Here is a 19048-nt window from a genome sequence, read left to right as displayed (position 1 = left end):
CAAAAATTAATAAAAAATGGATCACAGATCTAAATGTGAGAGTTAAAACTATAAAACATCTAGAAGAAAACATAAGAAAATCATTATGTCCTTGGGTCAGGCAAAGATTTTCTCAGTTAAAACAAAAAGAATAAAATAAATTGATATACCAAATTTCATGTAAATGAAAAATTTTTGCTTTTAAGATACCGTTAAGAAAGGAAAACCACAGACTGGGGTAAAATGTTTACAAACATATCTAAAAAAAAAAAAAACGTTTGTATAAAGAACTTTTGCAGTTCATATGACAAACAACCTGTTTAAAGTATCAGCAAAAAATCTGCACACACACTTCATCTAAGAAGATAAACAAATGACCAATAAGCACATGAAAAGATACTCTGTGTTACTACTCATCAGGGAAATGCACATGTTGTCAAGGATGTGGGGAAACTGGCACTCACACAACAGTGGGGGGAACGGTCTGCTCTTCTAAGAGTGAACCTGCACTTACCATGTGACCCAGTGTCCCACTCCTGGGTCTCTACCCATGAGAAATGAGACACACATCCACAGAGACTTGCAGGTGAATGCTCAGAGCAGCTTTATTTAAAACAGCCCCCAAATGGAAACAGCCCAGATGTCCACCAGCTGATGAGTGAATCGAAAACAGGGGGTGTATTGGTTCAGCGGACCCCTAGTCAGCACAGCAGGATGGATGAATTGGCCACAGAGGCACCGCGCCAGGTAGGAACCAGACCACACACCGTGCGATTCTGCTCATACGAACTTCGGAAAGGGCTAAACTGTGACAGAGGCAGGCTGGCGGTGACCGAGGGCCGGCGTGGACTGACATGAGGGGACACGGGGGGCCTTGTAGGATGATGACAGTGTTCCTGGTCTTAACCATGGAGGTGGCTGCACAACTGTAGGCGTCTATCAAGCAATCTAACTGCCCCCTCGAGAGGGAGCACACTGCCTCCGCACCAGCTTTGACAGTCATTAGTACCCCAGACCCAGCGATGAGCACCGCACCCTGGGCGTGGCCGACAAGGCCCTCTGGCAAGGCCGGGCGCTCCGTCGCCCTGCGGCCCCTGAGAGGGCAACTACAGCACAGCCCCTCTCGGCATCTGGACAAATCTAAACCCCGTCTGAGAACTCCCGTTGCGTGCCGTTCCTCTCACCCACAGAAGCACCCCGTGCCCATGAGCCCTCTTCTCCTGCGGACCAGGAGCTGTGTGTGCGGTCCTTAGGGTCAGTGACAGGGACACTTTCATCCCCTCTGGAGCAGTCTGCCACAGCCACCTACTGTGACAACTCTCCCATTCGCCATCATCGTTTTCAGAAGTTTATCTGGAACACACGTACCTGTAACTTTCAAAAGCTACATTTAATGTGCGGCCTGTGTGTTATACAGTAAGGTGAGCAGTACATGTTATCCTGGATTATCTGAAATCAACACAAGTCTCACGTGATACATGAAGTACTTACAACCAACAGTGAAACGCAAGTCATGTGGAAACGAGACGCACAACCTGTAAAAGTGTGAAAACTCCCAGGAACCAGGACGAGGGTCTGAGCCGCAACACACAGGGCCGACCACAAAGGAACACGGAAACAGCAGCTCCCAGAGCGCTGCTTGTGCCGTCAGTGTGCCTCTCAGTCACCAGAGGTTGTGACCTCTGCGCGTGTCACCACAGCTGTGAGAGGTGGTCGAGAAGTTACGTAGCGGTACCCGATTCCAACCCTCACCTGGGCTTCGCCACAGCTGCCTCTATAATGACCTCAACCCACACACCCACGTCTTGCTCATCCCAGGGACAAAATGACGGTCTGCTGAAATTTAAGGCCGCTGGACTTTGCCCACCCTGGGGTATGGCCTCAGAGGTGGTCTCGGCTCCTGAGCTCACCAGGCCTCTCCGGGCTGGTGCCCTGAGAGGCCTTCCCAGCCCGCATCCCCGGAGGAAGCCGCATGGGAGGGATGCGGCCTGGCACAGGTGGGCACCTGGGGAAGGTGAGATGGTGGAATACAGAGACGAAAGGAGGGAACTCTCCAGAAGGTCCCGCACCTCACCTGGGCCGCTGGCCCTCTGGGACCTTGGGAAGCCTTCTCAGGCCTCACACGGTTTTAAAGATGAATGAAACATGCGGATGCCAACAGGAACACATGTTGAGACACAGCAACCTAAACACGGGGAGGGACACACAGGCTCCTTTGTGATGTGCTGGGTGACGAGGGGCGGGGTGGGCACGGGACCCCCTGTGACAGGAGATGGTCCGAGAATGAGTGGTGTGTCTGGACAGCTGCACAGCGTGACTTGGGCCCCAGGCCGCTGCCCCCACCAAAACCAGTGGGTCCCCACGCCCCCAACTGCTCGGCATCGCAGTGGGCCTTGGTGCGCGCTCTCGGAACAACAAGTATTTTATTATGTTTGGAGAAACAAACATTCCTACAACCGCCAAAATAGAGATTCTAAATACACCCTGCTCTGCGCACGCGGGCTTCTGAAACGCGCCGTGCTTTCCAGCAGCTGGGCCCTGACCCAGACCTTCCTTCTGGGGGCTGGGGTGGGGGGATAACTAGTTTGGTTTGTTTATTTTTTTAATGGCGGTGCTGCGGATTGAAGCCAGGACCTTGTGCGTGCTAAGCATGGGCTCCCCCACTGAGCTGTAGCCCCCTCCAGATCTCTCATTAAGTTGGAAAATCACAGATTTTAAAACCTTACACATTAGGGAAAATTAAACACCATGACCACATTTTTAGGACCTAAACCATCCCAAGTGGTAATTTGGAAGGGGTGCCCGTGTTTTCACATACCAGGCTCGGTATGCTGGCCTGAGTGTACCTCTGAGAATCCCAGTATTTCTGGGAATACCCATCATTCAGCCACCTGAAGTCCACAGTAGACTCAGATTTAAGTCAGCAATGAGAAGTAAAGAAAACAGCATTCTTCAGAGTTTTCTAATAGCCGGGCATTGTCCTCATAAGCATGGCCTCATACCTGACCAGGGGCTGGTCTGCGAGTGAATGAGGGGCAGGGAGGTTCCCAGGATGACATAGCTGGTGACCCCACGGCGGGCTGGGGCCCAGCAGACGGCACCTGGGGGGAGGTGGGCGCAGGTGGGTTAGAGCTTATCAATGCCGAACGCACTTGCCCCGATGCCCAACTGCCGCCTGGCCAAAACCTGTCAGTCCCTGTGAACACCCCAGGACCGGTTCCTGCCCTGTACCCAGTGAAAACAGGAGGAAATGGATCGGAAGAGGCTGAAGGGAGAGAAGATGGAGACACCTATCCCCAGGGCCCTGGAGGATGCCCAGCCCAGCTGCCGCCGTCCCCGCGTGGGGCTCCCTGGGCAGCACTTACCGATCTGCAGCAGGATGGGCGTGACCAGCGCCGTCTCCATGGCATAGCAGAACTCCCGGCCGAACATCACCGCCCCGTGCATCACCCACAGGCGCACGGGGATGCGGTCTATGGACCCTTCGCTGACGGTCTCATCCCGCGTCTCGGCCTCCGTGCCTCTGGGTTTCTGCTGGTCTGGCAGGGGCACCGGTAACTCCTGAACTTGCATAGACTCTGAGTCGGCATTCTGTGGGGCCATTTTCATCACCACCGAAAAAATATATATATATTTACTCTAGCTATATAAATAATACTATCATATATCTTTAAGGATAAATTAAGATGCCTTCTCTTTCTGCTTCAGCTGTGCTCCTCTGGCAAGTAACACTTATATTCCTCCTTGCACAAACAGGTGTCTTGAAACCTCTCACAATCAGATGAGACACGCAGCGAAGAGATGACTTTTGGTTGACGGCACATATGGCTTGCTGGTTTACTGTGAGTTAGAGTTAAAAATCCATAATTGCCATTCAGTTAATACCAGTTTCATCATCATTACTGAAGAGGTGCTGACGCTCCTTTCCTTGCTACAGAGGGGTGGGAAGGTGACACACACAGGCGGTCCGCCGTCGCTCCCCATCGAGTGACTGGTGGGTCTGCAAGAGAGGAGAAGCCCCGCCCATCAGACGGCGCCTGCTGGCCTCCCAGCCCCCACCTGCGGGCGCCCGTGCGGCTGATCCCTGGCCACTCAGGAAACCACGGACCTCTGTTCTCTGGTGCTTACCCGGGGTTGTCTGTGGAGAAAACAAAACTCAGTGTCTAGAGAAAGCATGTTTTCTTGTGTGGAACCAATCCGGGGGCTAAGGGGGACAGACAGAGATGGGACAGCAAAGGGAAGCTGGATGAGGGAAGAGGACACAGAAAGAGCTCAAAGCTTCTGCTCCGGGCCCTGGGGACCCCGCACAGGAAAGGTGTTAGCAGGGTGAGGGTGGAGGGGCTGGGGAGGGGGTGGAGGAGGAGGGAAAAGGGCAGGATGTGCACCTGCCCAGGGGAAGCTCAGAGTCCACCCTGGATTCCTGCTGTGGGCTGTCTACAGCCATGGTCCTTGACCTTCCTGCTAGGAAACCTTTTGATAATCAAATGAAAGTCATAACCCCTCTCCGGAAAAAAAAGAAGTACATGCACGCCAAACACTAAACACCACATCCAGGGGCTTGCAAACCCCAACCCCAATGTACACAGCATTCCAGGGGCTCTGGAACCTGTCCCCTAATCTTGTTTCCAGCATCCTAGTACCTTGGACCCAGCTTCGTGCCCCATTCTCTGCCTGGATGAACACAGCACGTACAGTGTCGGCTGCCAAGACTCTAACTACAGGGTCCTTTAGGGAGGTTTCAGGAAAGCGATCATCGTCCCCATGCAAGGCAAGACCAAGGATGCGGTTTTTCCCTCCCTCTTCTGCACATGCACCTCCAGACAATGGGCTTCTGTTCAGTCTGAACTGTGTTAAAACAGGTAACCTTGAAATCACACACAATGTGTTACATTTTATATTAAGGTAGGTCTGTGGGTTGATAGCTTACCAAAAATTTTCAACAACTGGTTTAAATAAAAATATTTCTAAGCAACCTAAATGTCCATCAACAGATGACTGGATAAAGAAATTGTCATGTGTACACACATACACACACACACACACACACACACACACAGGAATACTAGTCAGCCATAAAAAAGAATGCAATAATGCCATTTGCAGCCACATGGACAAACCTGGAGACTGTCATACTGAGTGAAGTCAGACAGAGAAAGAAAAATACATGATATCACTCACATAAGGAATCTAAAAAATGAGACAAATGAACTTATTACAAAACAGAGACAAACTCAAACTCACAAACATAGGAAACAAACTTGTGATTGCCAAGGGAGAAAGAGGGAGGGTGAACAGTTCAAGATTGGCAGATACTAACTACTGTATATAAAATAGATAAAAAACAAGGTCCTACTGTACAGTACAGGGAACTGTATTCAATACCTTGTAATAGCTTACAATGAAAAAGAATATGAAAAGTCATCTACATATAACGGAATCACTATGCTGTACACCAGAAATCAATACATTGTAACTGAATGTACTTCAATAAAATTTTTTTTAAATTTCTAGGTAATACTGATTTAACCAAGGATGATCTTAACTAGCTTCTCCTTTCCTCCCTAGAAAGTACCAGAGATAGAAGGGTGTTCTTCACTGAGTCTCCTCCTCGGGGAAGCCTGGAGGTGATGGTGGCTCCCTGGCTTGCCCCTGGGGTTCTGAGCCCCCACCTCACTCTTCCATCAGGCTGGGGCTTCCATGCTTCAACCAAAACCTCCTGGGGGGTCCCAGGTCCCAGTGGTCCCACCGACACACTTGCTTCTGATGCCCCCAAATTTCACTGCAGCCCCTACCCAAGATTTCTCAAGTTTATCAACATCCTCTACCAAATAATCAGTATCTCAATAACAGCCGGCGTTTCCCCACGGTCACTCTCCTACAATCTTCTCTGCAAACGTATTAGCATGAAACTTTCTCATATACACAAAGTAAACAAACCAGTATTTTTTAAATAACCATCCAGCGTTAAGTTACCAACATCCATCCTTGTCACTCCATGCCTGTCTTTCAAGCGATTCCCACCCCGAGGCAAAATCTCATGACTTTCCTCTGGGTTCAACCTGCCACTCTTAGACCAAAATGAGATCAATAATTTTAAATGCCTTTTCCCACCAGTAAGATGGGTCATTTTTATGTGAAGAAAGTGTATCAGGACGTGTCTTTAAAGCTCTTACTGATCAGTTGGGCCTTCGGCAGGAACACCCTTGTCCCACTGTGTCTCTATCTTGAGACTCCCGTCTGAAATAAAGCATCATTTCAGCAACAGCTATAAATTAGGCAATAAAGCTCCACAGCAAGTGTACCTGAATTATTTCAAGGCTGTAGTTCTCACCCAGGGATACCTGCACCCCTGGGGACCCTGGGTGATGCCTGGAGTTCTTTAGAAGCCAGGGCTGGGGCTCAGCACCCTGCAGTGGCCAGGACGCCCCCACAGCAGAGAATGATTATTAAACAGGAAAACATTTCTTTAAAAACGCTGAAACCCTTGATTATCACACTCTGAATCAATCAACTGGACCAGAAGCTGCAACCTCAATGTCACTACCGCTGTGTTTTCCTAAATCAACCTTTGCTTACAGAACCAGAAAACGCAGGTGAGCTCAAGCCACTCACGCCCTGAGGAGCCAGGGTGTCTAGGGTCAGGTTTACAAGAGGGAAGGGGTGCGAGCCATCCCCTCCCCGTCAACTCACCCACACCACAGGTAGTGGCACCCCCTGACGTGTTTTCAAAGAAAAGGCAGCTGAGCACAGCCAACGGGCCTGCGGGGTCTGCTCAGGCCTTGGGCTCCAACCCCAGGCCCGGGCGCGCCTGCTCAAAGGCCTGCAGAGTCGGCTACGGGTTTCTCAGCAAGAGGTCTTGGTTTTGCCTGGAAGGCCGAGGAGCTGTGGACTGAACACTTCAGGGGCAGAGGGCCCGACATTCAAGGACAGCTGCACGTTGGCAGAGCCAGGAGGTCAGTCAAGTGTCCCCTCTACAATGCGAGTCACCACACCCCACTTCCTCCTTGTGTCCGGGGTTCCCACCAGACTTCTACAAACAGTCCCACAGCGGCCTCTGGAAAGAAGTGGGGCAGGGAGGGAGGGAGGGAGGGGGCAGCTGGTAGACGGTCTGCGCTCCCCGGGCTCCTCTAGGGCGGGGTCCGACCACCGGCCCGTCTCCCACTGCTCACAGTCACAGCCGCCTGACCGACAGCAGACAGCAGTCTGCCTTACGCTGAGGGCACTGCTGGCTGGTCTCAGGGCCCAGGGACCCTGCATTTCCAGACACTCACACGGTGCCCCTCCAACCCTGGCCATGCGCGCAGCCTTCTGCAGCTGGGGACTTGCCGGGGGTGGGGCTTGCATCTCCAAGGCCCCCGGTGCTCCACTGGGGGAGCCCATCCACAGTCCAGGCCCAACCCGATGCCTGTTTCTAGGATCAGAGGGCAGGGATCAGCCTTCAGGGCAGGATGCCTGCCGCCCCCTCGCCCTGTTCTCCACTCTCCCCTGAGCTCTCAGCATGAAGCCCACCTGCCCGTGGCTCAGCACCCTTTAACCTGGGCCCACTGGGTCTCCCACCTTCAGCTTGACTCCCTCTGAGTCCCTGAAGGCTCTTCTCAAGGCCCAGCGCCACACCCCCACCCCGCGAAGGGCTCCCAGGGCTACTGTACTCGGGGTCCCACCAGAGACACTGTCACCCAGCTTCTGTCCCTCTCATGTCACCCCCTGTGCCTAGCCAGGCACGAGCCCAGCGGGCTGACTGAGAGAATGACAGACCAGTGCTTGCTGGGGGCTGTCTGCCCTGGTGATGTGGGTGCCCAGCTGCCAAGGTCCAGCCTCGTGGGACGGCGAGAGCGTGGTGGGCTCCCCTGTGACCTGGGGAGTCCAGGCAGTACCACAGCCGCCGCCCTCCCTCAAGCAGCAAACGCAGCGGTGCCGTGGAGAGACTTCACACAGTCCACTCCGCTGCCGTCCACAAGGGTGGGAACCGCACGTGTGGTGAGCATCTTCGGTGGGCCCAGCGTGGAAGCCGCAGCCGGTAAGCACGGTCCCGGAGCTCTGCGCACCCGTCCGAGCAGCGTTTACCCTCTAGCTGGGCTGCGAGCACCCGCACCGGTGAGCACAGTCTCCTAGAGCAGGCCTTGCTTTTTAAAAACAGGGAGGTGGCTTTCCAAACAGCAGTTTTACATAAGGCTGGCGTGACTAATGAAATCAATGCGCCAGAGAACACTGGCCTTCCTCACAGACCTGACCACCCCGGTTCACAGTCTGGCCCCTTGAGGACAACACCTGGCTGTTCGACAGCAGGACATCACTGGGTGCAACCACTGCGTCCAAACACTCCTTTCCTGCAAAGCCCCGGGGACTTGATAATATTGCAGGGGATGCTATGAAACCACTTCAAAATAAAGTTAAGTTTATACTCTCAGAAATAAGGGTCCTATCACCTTGTCAAGGAACATGGGCACCTAAAGACCTAAGTGGTGGGGCTGGGGAGGGGGCAGGAGCACAGAGGACCATGGCCACCCAGACCGGGGACCAGCCATCCTGAAGCTGGCTCTGCCAAAAGCCCAGGGGTTAGCGTCGGAAGACCCAGGGTGAGCACTTCTGTTGAAGAGCCATGGCTGAAGGATGGGTTCCTGGGTCCACAGGACATGGGAAACGCGCCTGCGAATGCTGGCCTGTCTGTGAGGACTCCACGGGCCGTGCACGTGGGCAGGAGGGTGTTCAAGCCCACCACCGGTTCCCCGCAAAAAGCCAGTGGGGACATTTCCGACGTGTGTGTGGTGTGAGGTGCAGTGTGAGAGGTACGGAGCCCCTGCCAACTTTCCCGGGGCCATCCGGCTGTCTCAGTATGATTTACTCACAAGCTCGTTCCCAGCACTTGGAGACACTTCCCCTTTACGTGTCACAGCGGCCAGGCCCGCACTGGGTCGCATCTCAGTTTCCTGTTCTCCCCACCAGTGTGCCCGTCTGCCCACGTCCCGCGGGGCCCTCGCTGAGAACTACGCACTCAGCAGGTCCGCATCTCTGTGGGGGCCGACCTCTCGGGCAGCTTCTTTTCCCAGAGTGATCCCATTCATTCCTGCATGTTTATTTGCAAACACTTTATGAGAATAAGTCCTTCAAGAGCTTGACTAACCCTGGGGGCTTGGGGGTGGGGCTTTGTTGCTATTTTTACTGAGACTCCATTGATTTTATAAATTAGCTTCGGGAGAACTGCCACCCTCAGGCTGCCATGTCACCCTGGCCCAGAAGCAGGGCCGTCTCACCGTTTGTCCAGCCCCACCCCAGTGCCTTTCTAGAGAATTTCAAAATACGCCTTCTACAGCTCTGCACACTGCTTAAGTTTCTTCCTACTCACTCTTGCCTTTTCTTAGCCACTGCAGATGGGGCCTTCCCTTCCCCTGCATCTGCCAGTGGGTCGGTCTGCACACGCGAAGGGAAGCAGTGCTTGCTGATCTCCTCAGCGATGGGTTACACGCAGTGAAAAGTGTGCCATTCAATCAGTCGTGACTAATTTATGTCAAGAAACAGAACATTTCCAACACCCAAAGTCCATGTGTGTCCCTTCCCATCCAGTTAAGGCTAACGATTTTTTATATTTTAATTGGATAACCTCGTTCTTTGAGAATGGGCAAAAAGAAGACAATGACCACAACCAACAACATATCCAACCGTCACCCAAGTACACACGCTCCTCTTGGTTGTGGTGGTCTCGCGCACATCTGCCGAAACTATCAGGCTGCACATCTGAAACACGTGTAGCTTACTGCCGGGAATTACACCATAATAAAGGTGTCCCAACTCAGCTCAAGGGAGGACTGTGTTCGCCTCGTCAGAGACTAAACTCGGGTTCCCCTCAGTCTGAACTAAAAATTGGCTCCAAGACGTGGAACAAGCGCCCACGTGGCACACGCGCACCGTCCTGGGCACAGAGACCCTGCAAAGAGTTTGAGCTGCTTCCCCACAGCCTCCCCCACCTACTCCGATCTGAGGGCCCCTTAGAAAGGGAAGGAGAGCAGCTCGGAGAGGGAAAGGCGGCGTGAGGGCGGGGCCGCCTGCGAGCCCGGCGTGCCATCCCCTTTAGGGCCGGACCCGCCAGGTTCCCTGCCCACAACGCGGTATCCACGAAGCAATCAGATCATTTTCTTTAAGGAAGCTATTTTATACAAACGCCAGAGCTATTAGGTGTAATATCTGAAACCATGAAAATGCTTTCCTCTGAAGCACCTAATTCAGGCTAAAGCCTGACAACGCACTGAAGCAATTTAAGAAAGATCAGGTGGCTCCTCTCCGAGAGCACAGGCAGGCCTGTGCTCCCAAGGGCCTCCTCCGGGGCTGTCGGAAAGTGCGGAGTTCACGCTGAGACCTATCCCAGTATCTCCTCTTCAAAAAGCCAGAAAAACTCCAAAGACAGGTTTTCCAGAGCTCAGAAAACGCGCCCCCACCCCGGGCCGCTCCGGGCACCCCCCGGGCCACTCCGGGCACCCCACGGAGCCTGCGCCAGGGACAGCAGTTTGGTCGTGGTCTGCAGACGCACTTAGACATGGGAAACTACAATTGTTCCAATCAACAACTTCCTCTATTGTCCTGTTTCTAATTTAAGGGTAACTGATGCCAAAACACATGACTTCCTACAATTTGCTGTGTGGACCAGCTGGCTGTAAACTTAATGTTAACAAAAAGTGAACCGCGGAGGAAGTTTTGACAGGCAACCCAAGCTTTGGTGACAGTTTAAGATTCTACGTAATGGTCACAATATTCCATAGTAGTATGACGACAAACTTCAGTGACTCACAAGTCCTGGAGGACGGCTGGGGCGGTTAACGCACGTTTGCAGTGCAGCTGATGCACGCTGGCTCCGGGCACGGCGCCCCCACCCCTGCGCGTGCGAGAGCGCAGGGCCAGGGCCCTGGAGATGCGCAGCAGCAGCTTTATGGTGCCCAGTTTTATGCACCCACCGTTTAAACACAGACATCTCTACCCTCGAAAAGCCACAACTACCAGTGTTTTCATAAAACATAGTCAACTACTACCTACGGATGACCTTGTCCAACACTGACTAGAACATCCTCTCCATCGCCACCAGCACACCTCTCCCCACTCCCTGTGACCACGGCAGAGAACCTAACCTACAGACGGCACAGAAGCCAGGGAAGCCAGACAAACAGCAACATATAAAGATCAGCTTTTGGGCCAAGAGTGAGAAAGGTATAAAATCGAATCGAACAAGGTCGAAGTATCTGTGATAGAATAGGGGGGAAGAAAGCTTTCTGGTAAAGTTACTTCCTTAAAAGCATTTAAGAAATCCCATTGGTTTCCAATATAAAATCAGTGTGTCCAGAGAAGGAGAAGACAAGCCACAGATGGGAGAAAGTACTTGTAAAAGATGCAGCTCATAAAGGAGTGTTACGCAAAATATACAAAAACCCCACAAAACTCAACAGTAAGAAAAGGGACAACTCAATTTTAAAAATGGGCTGAAGATGGGAAGACACCTCACTGAAGACTGAGACATGGCAAGTAAGCACCTGGAAGGCTGCTCCACATCACCGGTCATCAGGGGATGCAAATGAAAGCAATGAGATCCCGCTGCACACTTACTAGAACAGACAAAAGCCACCACACCGACAACACCCAGGGCTGCTGAGGATGTGGAGCAACGGGAGGGCAGGCGCTGCGGCCACTTTGGAAGACAGTTGGGCGGCTTCTTACAGAACTGAACACACTCCTACCGTACGATCCAGCAGGCGTGCTCCTTGGCGTTCACCCAAAGGAGCTGAACACTTATGTCCACACAAAAACCTGCACGTGGATGTTTATGGTAGCTTTATTCATGATGGCCAAAACTTGGAAACGACCAAGATGTCCTTCAGTAGGTGAATGATAACCTGTGGTGCATCAGTGAAATATTCTCTAGCATTAGAAAGAAGAGAGCTCTTGAGCCACGAAAAGACACGGAGAAACCTTAAATGCACAGCACTAAACAAGAGGACAGTGTGAGAAGGCTGCCCACTGTACGACTCCAACTCTATGACATTCTGGAAAAAGGCACAACTATGGAGACAGTAGAAAAATCACTTGCCGCCAGCGGTGTGTGTGGGATGGGGGTGGGGACGAGCAGGCAGAGCACAGAGTTTCAGGGCAGGGACACTGCTCTGTATGACACTCCAGTGGTGAAGCCACGCATTATACATGTGCCCAAACCCAAGGATGTGCACCACCAAGAGCAAATCCCAGCATAGTCTCCGGTCTCTCGGGATCAGGACGTGGCCACGCAGGCTCGCCTGCTTACAAATGACCACACTGCGGGGGGATGCTGATAACCGGGGAGGCTACACACGTCTGAGGACGGGGGTAATACAGGCACTCGGTACCTGATGCTCAGTTTTGCTGCAGCGCTTAAACTATTCTAAAAAATCAAGTTTATTTTTCAAAAATGTTTTGTTCTCACATTAAAAAAATAGAAGACATAATCAAAAACATCTGAAAAGAAAGGCATTAAGAGGTGGTCACACTGGCTGCCACAACTTGGTGACCCTTTTTCACACCTGAAATTATCCAGTAAGGAACTGACCCGCCTCAAGGTTTCATGTGCGTCACCTGCAGAAGCCCAGGCTGTCTCCTGTGCTCAGTGTGCCTCTGGTCTAGGATATGTGAGCTGAAGAATTACAAAATTAACACCATACATTTAAACCAGACAAGTGACACTGTGGTATCCCCAAACCACACAGCTCAGCATCCCTGTGGATCAGTGCGTGTTCTGGTCCAAGTGTCTGTGTCCCCCGGATTCACATGCTGAATTCCTAGCCCCCAAGGTGATGGATGAGGTCACGGGGCAGGGGTCTATGACTGGGATCACTGCTTATGAGACCCCAGAGGCATCCACAAACCAGGAAGCAGGGCCCCGAAGACAGAACACTAGCGACTCCTGGACTTGGGCTTTGGGAGTGCTCCGTCATGGGACACAAACTGACGGAGACACTGAAACCACGTGAACCAGGAAGGCCGAAGGAAACGCACTTAAAAATGTAGATTCCTGGGCTCCACCTGGTCCACGGACCCAGAACCCTGCGGAAGGGCCCACAGTCTGCAGGGAAACCCGCTTCCACGCCCGACCGAGCGCAAGCCGCTGGCGCAGGTCTGACGACCTGGTGTTCCGGTTCCATCGACGGCCACACCCGGTCACTCTCAAGGGTCCCAGCTGGACAGTGTGAGGCCCCGTTAGGCAGAAATGATCCAAAGCTGAACTGGGACTTAACTCTTCATAAGCCAGCCTTAGAGCATTTTGTGTCATGAGACCTCGCCAAGGACACTTCACAGACCAAACAGGACACATGTAAGACCTGACAGCCCTTTTAATTTGTGCTCCCTTGATCAGTCTGCCAAGGGGGCAGGGGAGGAAGGAGGGTGTGGGGGTGTGTGTGGGGGTGTGTGTCACATATCCTCAGTATTAAGAGACTGAATCAAAGAACTCTGGAAAGGGGCCCCAGGGGGTGAGGGGATGAAAATACTGCTACACTGTAACCAGTCCGTCTAGTTCAAGTATTTCTCAGTGGATCAGTACCCCAGCAACGGGCAGCAGCAGCCCTCTGGGGCCTCCAGCTCCTTCTCCCGACGGCCCTTCTGTTGACCACACAGCCCGGCCCCGCTCCCTGGTCCCTCTCCCAGACAGTGCCCGGGGTCTCCCTGACCAGAGGGCACCCGTCCTGAGCCAGGCTGCCCACTCCTGCAGGAGGCCGGGTCATCACGCTCACTACAGGGCTCCCCTACACCCACCGTAAGCTCTCAGAGGGGGACGCAGCCCCTTGTGTGTGTACAGGACAGAGGACCTGAGGGCGTGGCATCCTCAGAGGTGTCCCAGCCCCCACTTTTCCTTCAGGAGCCACCAGACCCGGGGGGCACCCAACACCAGCGTCTCCACCTTTCCCCCACCATGGCACTGCAGGAGGCCCGCAGCCCCTCGGCTCACAGCAGCCCACCTGGCTCCATCCACTCACTGACCGCACGGCCACGGGCAGGAGGGGCTCGGATCACGTGGGAAGTCCAGCCTCTGGCCAGCACAGGCCCCCAGATGGCTTTAAAATAATGAATTCTCAAGCTCGGGAGGCAGAGGACCAGGCTAAGCGCAATTACTTCATTAAAAAGAAAAAGCAACTTTTAGAAATCCCTCCCTTTCAGAGAGAAGAGCAGGATAATCACAGAGATCAAAGAAGAGCCATTCCTCTTCTGAACAGGAAGCAGAGACCAGTGCGTGAGTGCCAATGAGCAGTGGGCTCACTTTTTCAATGCCTTTAAACTGGCATACTGCAATTGAAGTAAACTTTCAAAACACACTCTACCTTAGAACTATTTTTAAAGTCACCACACCCCGCAGCTCACAACGTCATGTCCACACGGAATTTTGCAGGAATTACTAAACTTTAATGAGACAGGGCACAAGTCCAGCTGCTCTCAGGTGTGACCCGGGTCCTTGAAGCAGGAAATGGCGGTCAGGGTTGACATGCAGCGCCCTCCAAACCAGCCCCCACCTGCCTGTCAGGGGTCCTGGTGCCCCGTGTGACGCCAACTCAGTCCAGTGGACTCATCCCAGACCAGCTGGGAGGCTTCTGGGGTGTCTGCTTTTGCAGCGGTAAATCGTAGACCCTTAAAGGTCTCCCGCTGGCCCAGGGACTTCCTGGTCCCCCAGAACAGGAGGAGCACGACCTCTGCCTCCCACCGCCCTGGCCAGACCTCTACTGAGGCTGGAATCGGCCACGTGTGCTTGTCTCCCCACCCAATGCAAGATCTGTGACCTCAGGGGCAGCAGAGAGCACGAGGGGCCACAGAGGCCCCAGTGGACCTAGAGGACAGGGGACGTCACCGCTAAACCAGAGGCGAAGAGCTTAGCCATAGCAGGCTGTGTGCCCCCCCCCACCCCGGGCCAGCTGTGCAGCCATAGGGGACAGCATGTCGGAGACAGAGCCCTCCTGGAAGGGCACCGAGCAGCTCTGAGGACAAGGACCTTCCAGCCGGGAAGCAACTGGCCTAGTGCAGGAGGCTGACGGGTCTGCTGGGAGGATGGACTCCCTCCACTCCCAGGCCCAGGGTTTCCTCTGCCAGCACACCCAACTCCAGAAGCTACTCCCCATCCACGAAGCAAACATCAGAACTGCCAACAGAGTCACAGGCTCCCAACAATAATTTCATAGGACCTTCGGGGACAGGGAATGACTGCAGGTTCCTCGTGGTGGCAGGCCTGCCCAGACATGCGAGGACCGTGACTCCCTGGAAAAAAGCCCAGCGGGCCGGTGGCAGGGAGTGGGGGTGAGCTGAATGGAATTCACGGTGAGCCCCAGGGAGCCCCCTTCCTGCCCCCACTCTGGAAGGGGCTGGGGAAGGCTCAGGTCCCCTCCACGAGAGGGCCACCAGGGGAGCCCCGGTCAGCTCCGAGGCTGGGTGTGCACTCCACCCCGCATGGAGAGCACGCGGCATCGCGCCCCAGCGGGACTCCGGGCCACCCCTGCCCTCGTTCCCTAGGGCAGCCGACGCTCTAGACCAGCTGAAAGCACAACAGCAGGTTATAGTAAGTAGAGAGGGTCATGGAAGCCGAACCAGCAACCTCTAGGGACAGCTTACAGGACAGCAAACATCTGTAATATGGACCCCGTCAACGTGCTTCCTGTTCCACTTCCTAAAACTGCGGGGCAAGGGCTAGGACTAAAATCAAGTATCCTCTTAAACAGGTCCCATCTTCGCCCTCTACTGAAGCAAACTTACCTACGTGTGAAGGAGGGTAAGATCCAGCATCCAACACTCAGAAAGCTCGCTTAGGAGGAAATTACTCGGAAACAGGGACAAACCGCCCCCCAGAGTAAACCCTCTGCAACGTCTGCCTTCTGCTAAAACAGAGGCCTGCTCACGTGACTCCTCACCTCCGCCCTTCACATGGTTTTCCTTCAACTGCACGATCAGGTGAGCAGGAGGTTGTATTTTTTTAATTAAAAAGCTGTGAGGTTTGTCTTTCCCCTCCCCTTCTTCTAAAGGCTCCTCGCACCGATTTGCTAGATTAAGCTGCTCGGGTCAGAATGAAGCTTTGGCTACCATGGAAACAGCAACAAGCCTCTCGCCGGTGCAGCTCCTAGAATCCCGGCTAGCCCAGGAAAACTGAGCTGCGGGATCACCTAAAATGCCAAGTGAGCAGCCGCGGCCCGCAGTTCTCGGACAGGCTGGTATTTCTCTGAACTTCTAATTAATTACTTCAGCTAAGGCACAGGGCCAGGCAGCGGAGGACTCAACCTCTCTGTCCCTGACAGGGAGACGGAGGCAGGTCGCCAGCTGCCTGAGGACACTTGTAACAACCAAATGGTATTAACAAATGAAAATAAAGATTCCTCACATTACACACGTATAATCAAGAACTGACCTCAAAGACAGGGGCATAATTAAGGGCTACCACTAAAGACTGCCGAGATGTAGTGAAACCTTCTGACGGTACTTACAGCATATGTAATGCCCAGTCAAAGCAGCTCCCAGAGTCCCAGTTTATCCTAAGGCAAGAAAGGACGCAATGCTACAAAAGTAAGATCTGGAAACAAATTAACTGTCTAACAATATGGAATTATTTGAAATACGGTCCATGTGTCAGGTAAACACAAAATGTCACTGTTTTTACAGAGAAGTATGAAATATACTTGAGGAATGTTAAAATCAAAACTGTTTTTTAAAAAAAAACTAACATTTTGGTGAAAGAAGAGAACTTACACACGGCATTAGCCTGGGGTTGAATTCATCTTTACGCTCTAGGACCATAACCCAGCATTCTGCATCCCTCCCTGATTGCACACCTGAGCCAGGCTGAGGCTCACTGACCTGCAGAGATGGATGAGTCAGGTCTGCGCAATTACAGGACAGTGCGGCCCCTGTGAGCTGCCAAGAACGTACTCAGAGCCACACTGTAGACTTGTGAACTCCACACCCTTGTCAGCTCCCTACTGTCTCATGGCCCCTTTACGTCAACTACAGGAGGAAGCCGTGGTCCAGGACAGTCCCCGCTGGGAGCCCCATCCGCAGGCAGGCTGCAGGTGGGGGACGGACGAGGGGGCAAGGCAGCCACTTCCTATGTCCACTCCACCTCAGCTCAGGGCACCCACTGGAGCACCCAGGACAACTCCTGCCTGGTCAGAGGGGCAAGAGGGAGTTTTCTCAATGGCATAAATCAGACTAGGAGCTCACGGAATCTGTCCTCCCCCCTCTTCAGAGTAGCCCTTAACCTGGAGGTCTCCCAACATTCTGTGAAGAAACCCAATTCGGTACCTGAACGACTAATCCTCCCCCTACCTGGAAAAGTCACCAATGCAGAACCAGCACCCGTGGCAGGTCCACTTAGAGCTGGTGCAGACTTGGTTACCAAGAACACCAAGAACCATCTCAGAAGCTTCCCCCATCTGACAGCAGCATCAAAGTGGCTCCAGACTTGCTCAGTTACCTACCCAGGAACGCAGCAGATCCTCCCCAGCGTTCTGGTACCTGGAGGCTACTCCTCCCTCCGGTGTCCCAGCGTGGACTGGACTCAGCGGTGACTCTGGTTTCTAATCACGATCACAGGGCTTTTCATTCAGCAGCACTTACAGCTCCTCCTGGAGCTCAGATTTCAGTCTGCTTTTCTAGCCTTCTCCTAGCTGGACCTCCATTTGCTTTGTGTATCACAGATTCTCCCACAATGCACTGAACCCAGGGGTACTCACCACCGGCCTCGACAACCACGCCCACCGAGGAGAAACAGGAGTCAACTCTTTCCTCTTCTCTGCAGGACAAAACAGAAAGGCCCTGCACCAAGGTCTGAAGCAGGTCCTCCTGGGACTGAGAAACTCTGCTTCTTGTTTGGGGGATGTACAGCACCTTCCTCCGCCAGCGGCCAAGATGGTGCCCGACTTCCCAGGCCAAAGGCCTCATTTGGGTTTCTCAGCTGCAAACACCTAGGGGCACCTTTCCCATTCATTAATCTGTGGGTACTGATGTCCCCCTGGCCTAAAGCACTGCCCTCCACAACCAGATTCCTGTGTGTGCGCCAGCAGAAATGCAGCCTCCAGCCAGCACTGAGAACACAGCCGAAGACACAACCCTGGGAAACAGGGTCTGCGCCGGACAGGAGGCCAGAATTCCCAGGCACCTGCCATCCAGGTGAGCGTGGGTGTAAGGGCTAGACGGTTCCACCACACCTGACACAATGGTCAGAAGTACATATGTCGCCTTCTGCAGGATGACACCCACACCACGCTGTGTGGGTCCACACAGGGCCTGACGAACGTGGCTACAGCTCTTTCCTTTCACCATTCTGGGAGACCAGCCAGCTCCAGCCAGCTCCCCGCCTGGGCGCCTCACGCTGATGCGAGTGAAATGGTGCCTAGGACGCAGAGACGATCGGGCCCCAGGTAAGACCATGAACACAGAGTGACCACCGACCTCCCCCAAAGAGCAGCATCTCGCCACAAAGCCCGGCCAAAGTTCAGGAGCATGAAGCACAAGAGTCTTTAAAACTGGGGAAGCAATTAAAATCAAGCTGCTCGGGCACAATGGAGCCCTCAGATACACACAGTACATTTAACTTATGTAAACTCAACGTGACAGCATGACCTGGACGTGTATCACAGACACCACGTGTGCCAAGACGGATGGGAGCAGAACACATCAGACCTCACCTCTACTGGAAGCAAACGATAATTCACTTAAAACTCATTGCCTTTACTTAATTATGTATTTATTCCACTTACTGAAACACAGTTGGTTTACCATGTGTCGCTTCCTGGTGGCCAGCATGTTTCAGACATACATATGTTCATTTTCGTATTCTTTTTCATTACAGGTCACTACAAGATACTGAATATAGTAAGTCACTGCTTTTAAACACTACACTTCCCATCCAAAAGTCAGTCACACACCCCTCTGCGTTGCCCTCGGGTCAGCCCGGCCCGCGGCTGACATTCCGACAGTCCCAACACCAGAGGGGAGTGCTTTCCACCGCTCAGCAACAGGCGCTAAGTTTGTGAACACACAGCACTGACCACAGGAGCTTCCTAACTACGATGAATTTTCAGGTGCATTAAAA

The 19048-nt window shown here is 53.1% G+C and overlaps 1 protein-coding gene across 1 annotated transcript in view; it reads right to left on the bottom strand.

Moving 5' to 3' along the window:
- The window catches only part of SLC45A4 (solute carrier family 45 member 4), a 70205-nt gene that overhangs the window by 26128 nt on the left and 25029 nt on the right, over positions 1-19048 (bottom strand). Inside the window, exon 2 of the mRNA XM_032468124.1 lies at positions 3345-3979. Coding sequence (XP_032324015.1) covers positions 3345-3588 — 244 coding nt within the window. The 5' untranslated portion in view covers positions 3589-3979. The remainder of the gene's footprint in view (positions 1-3344; positions 3980-19048) is intronic.

Source organism: Camelus ferus, chromosome 25 (assembly GCF_009834535.1).
Source record: "Camelus ferus isolate YT-003-E chromosome 25, BCGSAC_Cfer_1.0, whole genome shotgun sequence".
NCBI lineage: Eukaryota > Metazoa > Chordata > Mammalia > Artiodactyla > Camelidae > Camelus > Camelus ferus.
The sequence above is the reverse complement of the archived record's forward strand: the minus strand, read 5'-3'. Positions and strand labels throughout refer to the sequence as shown.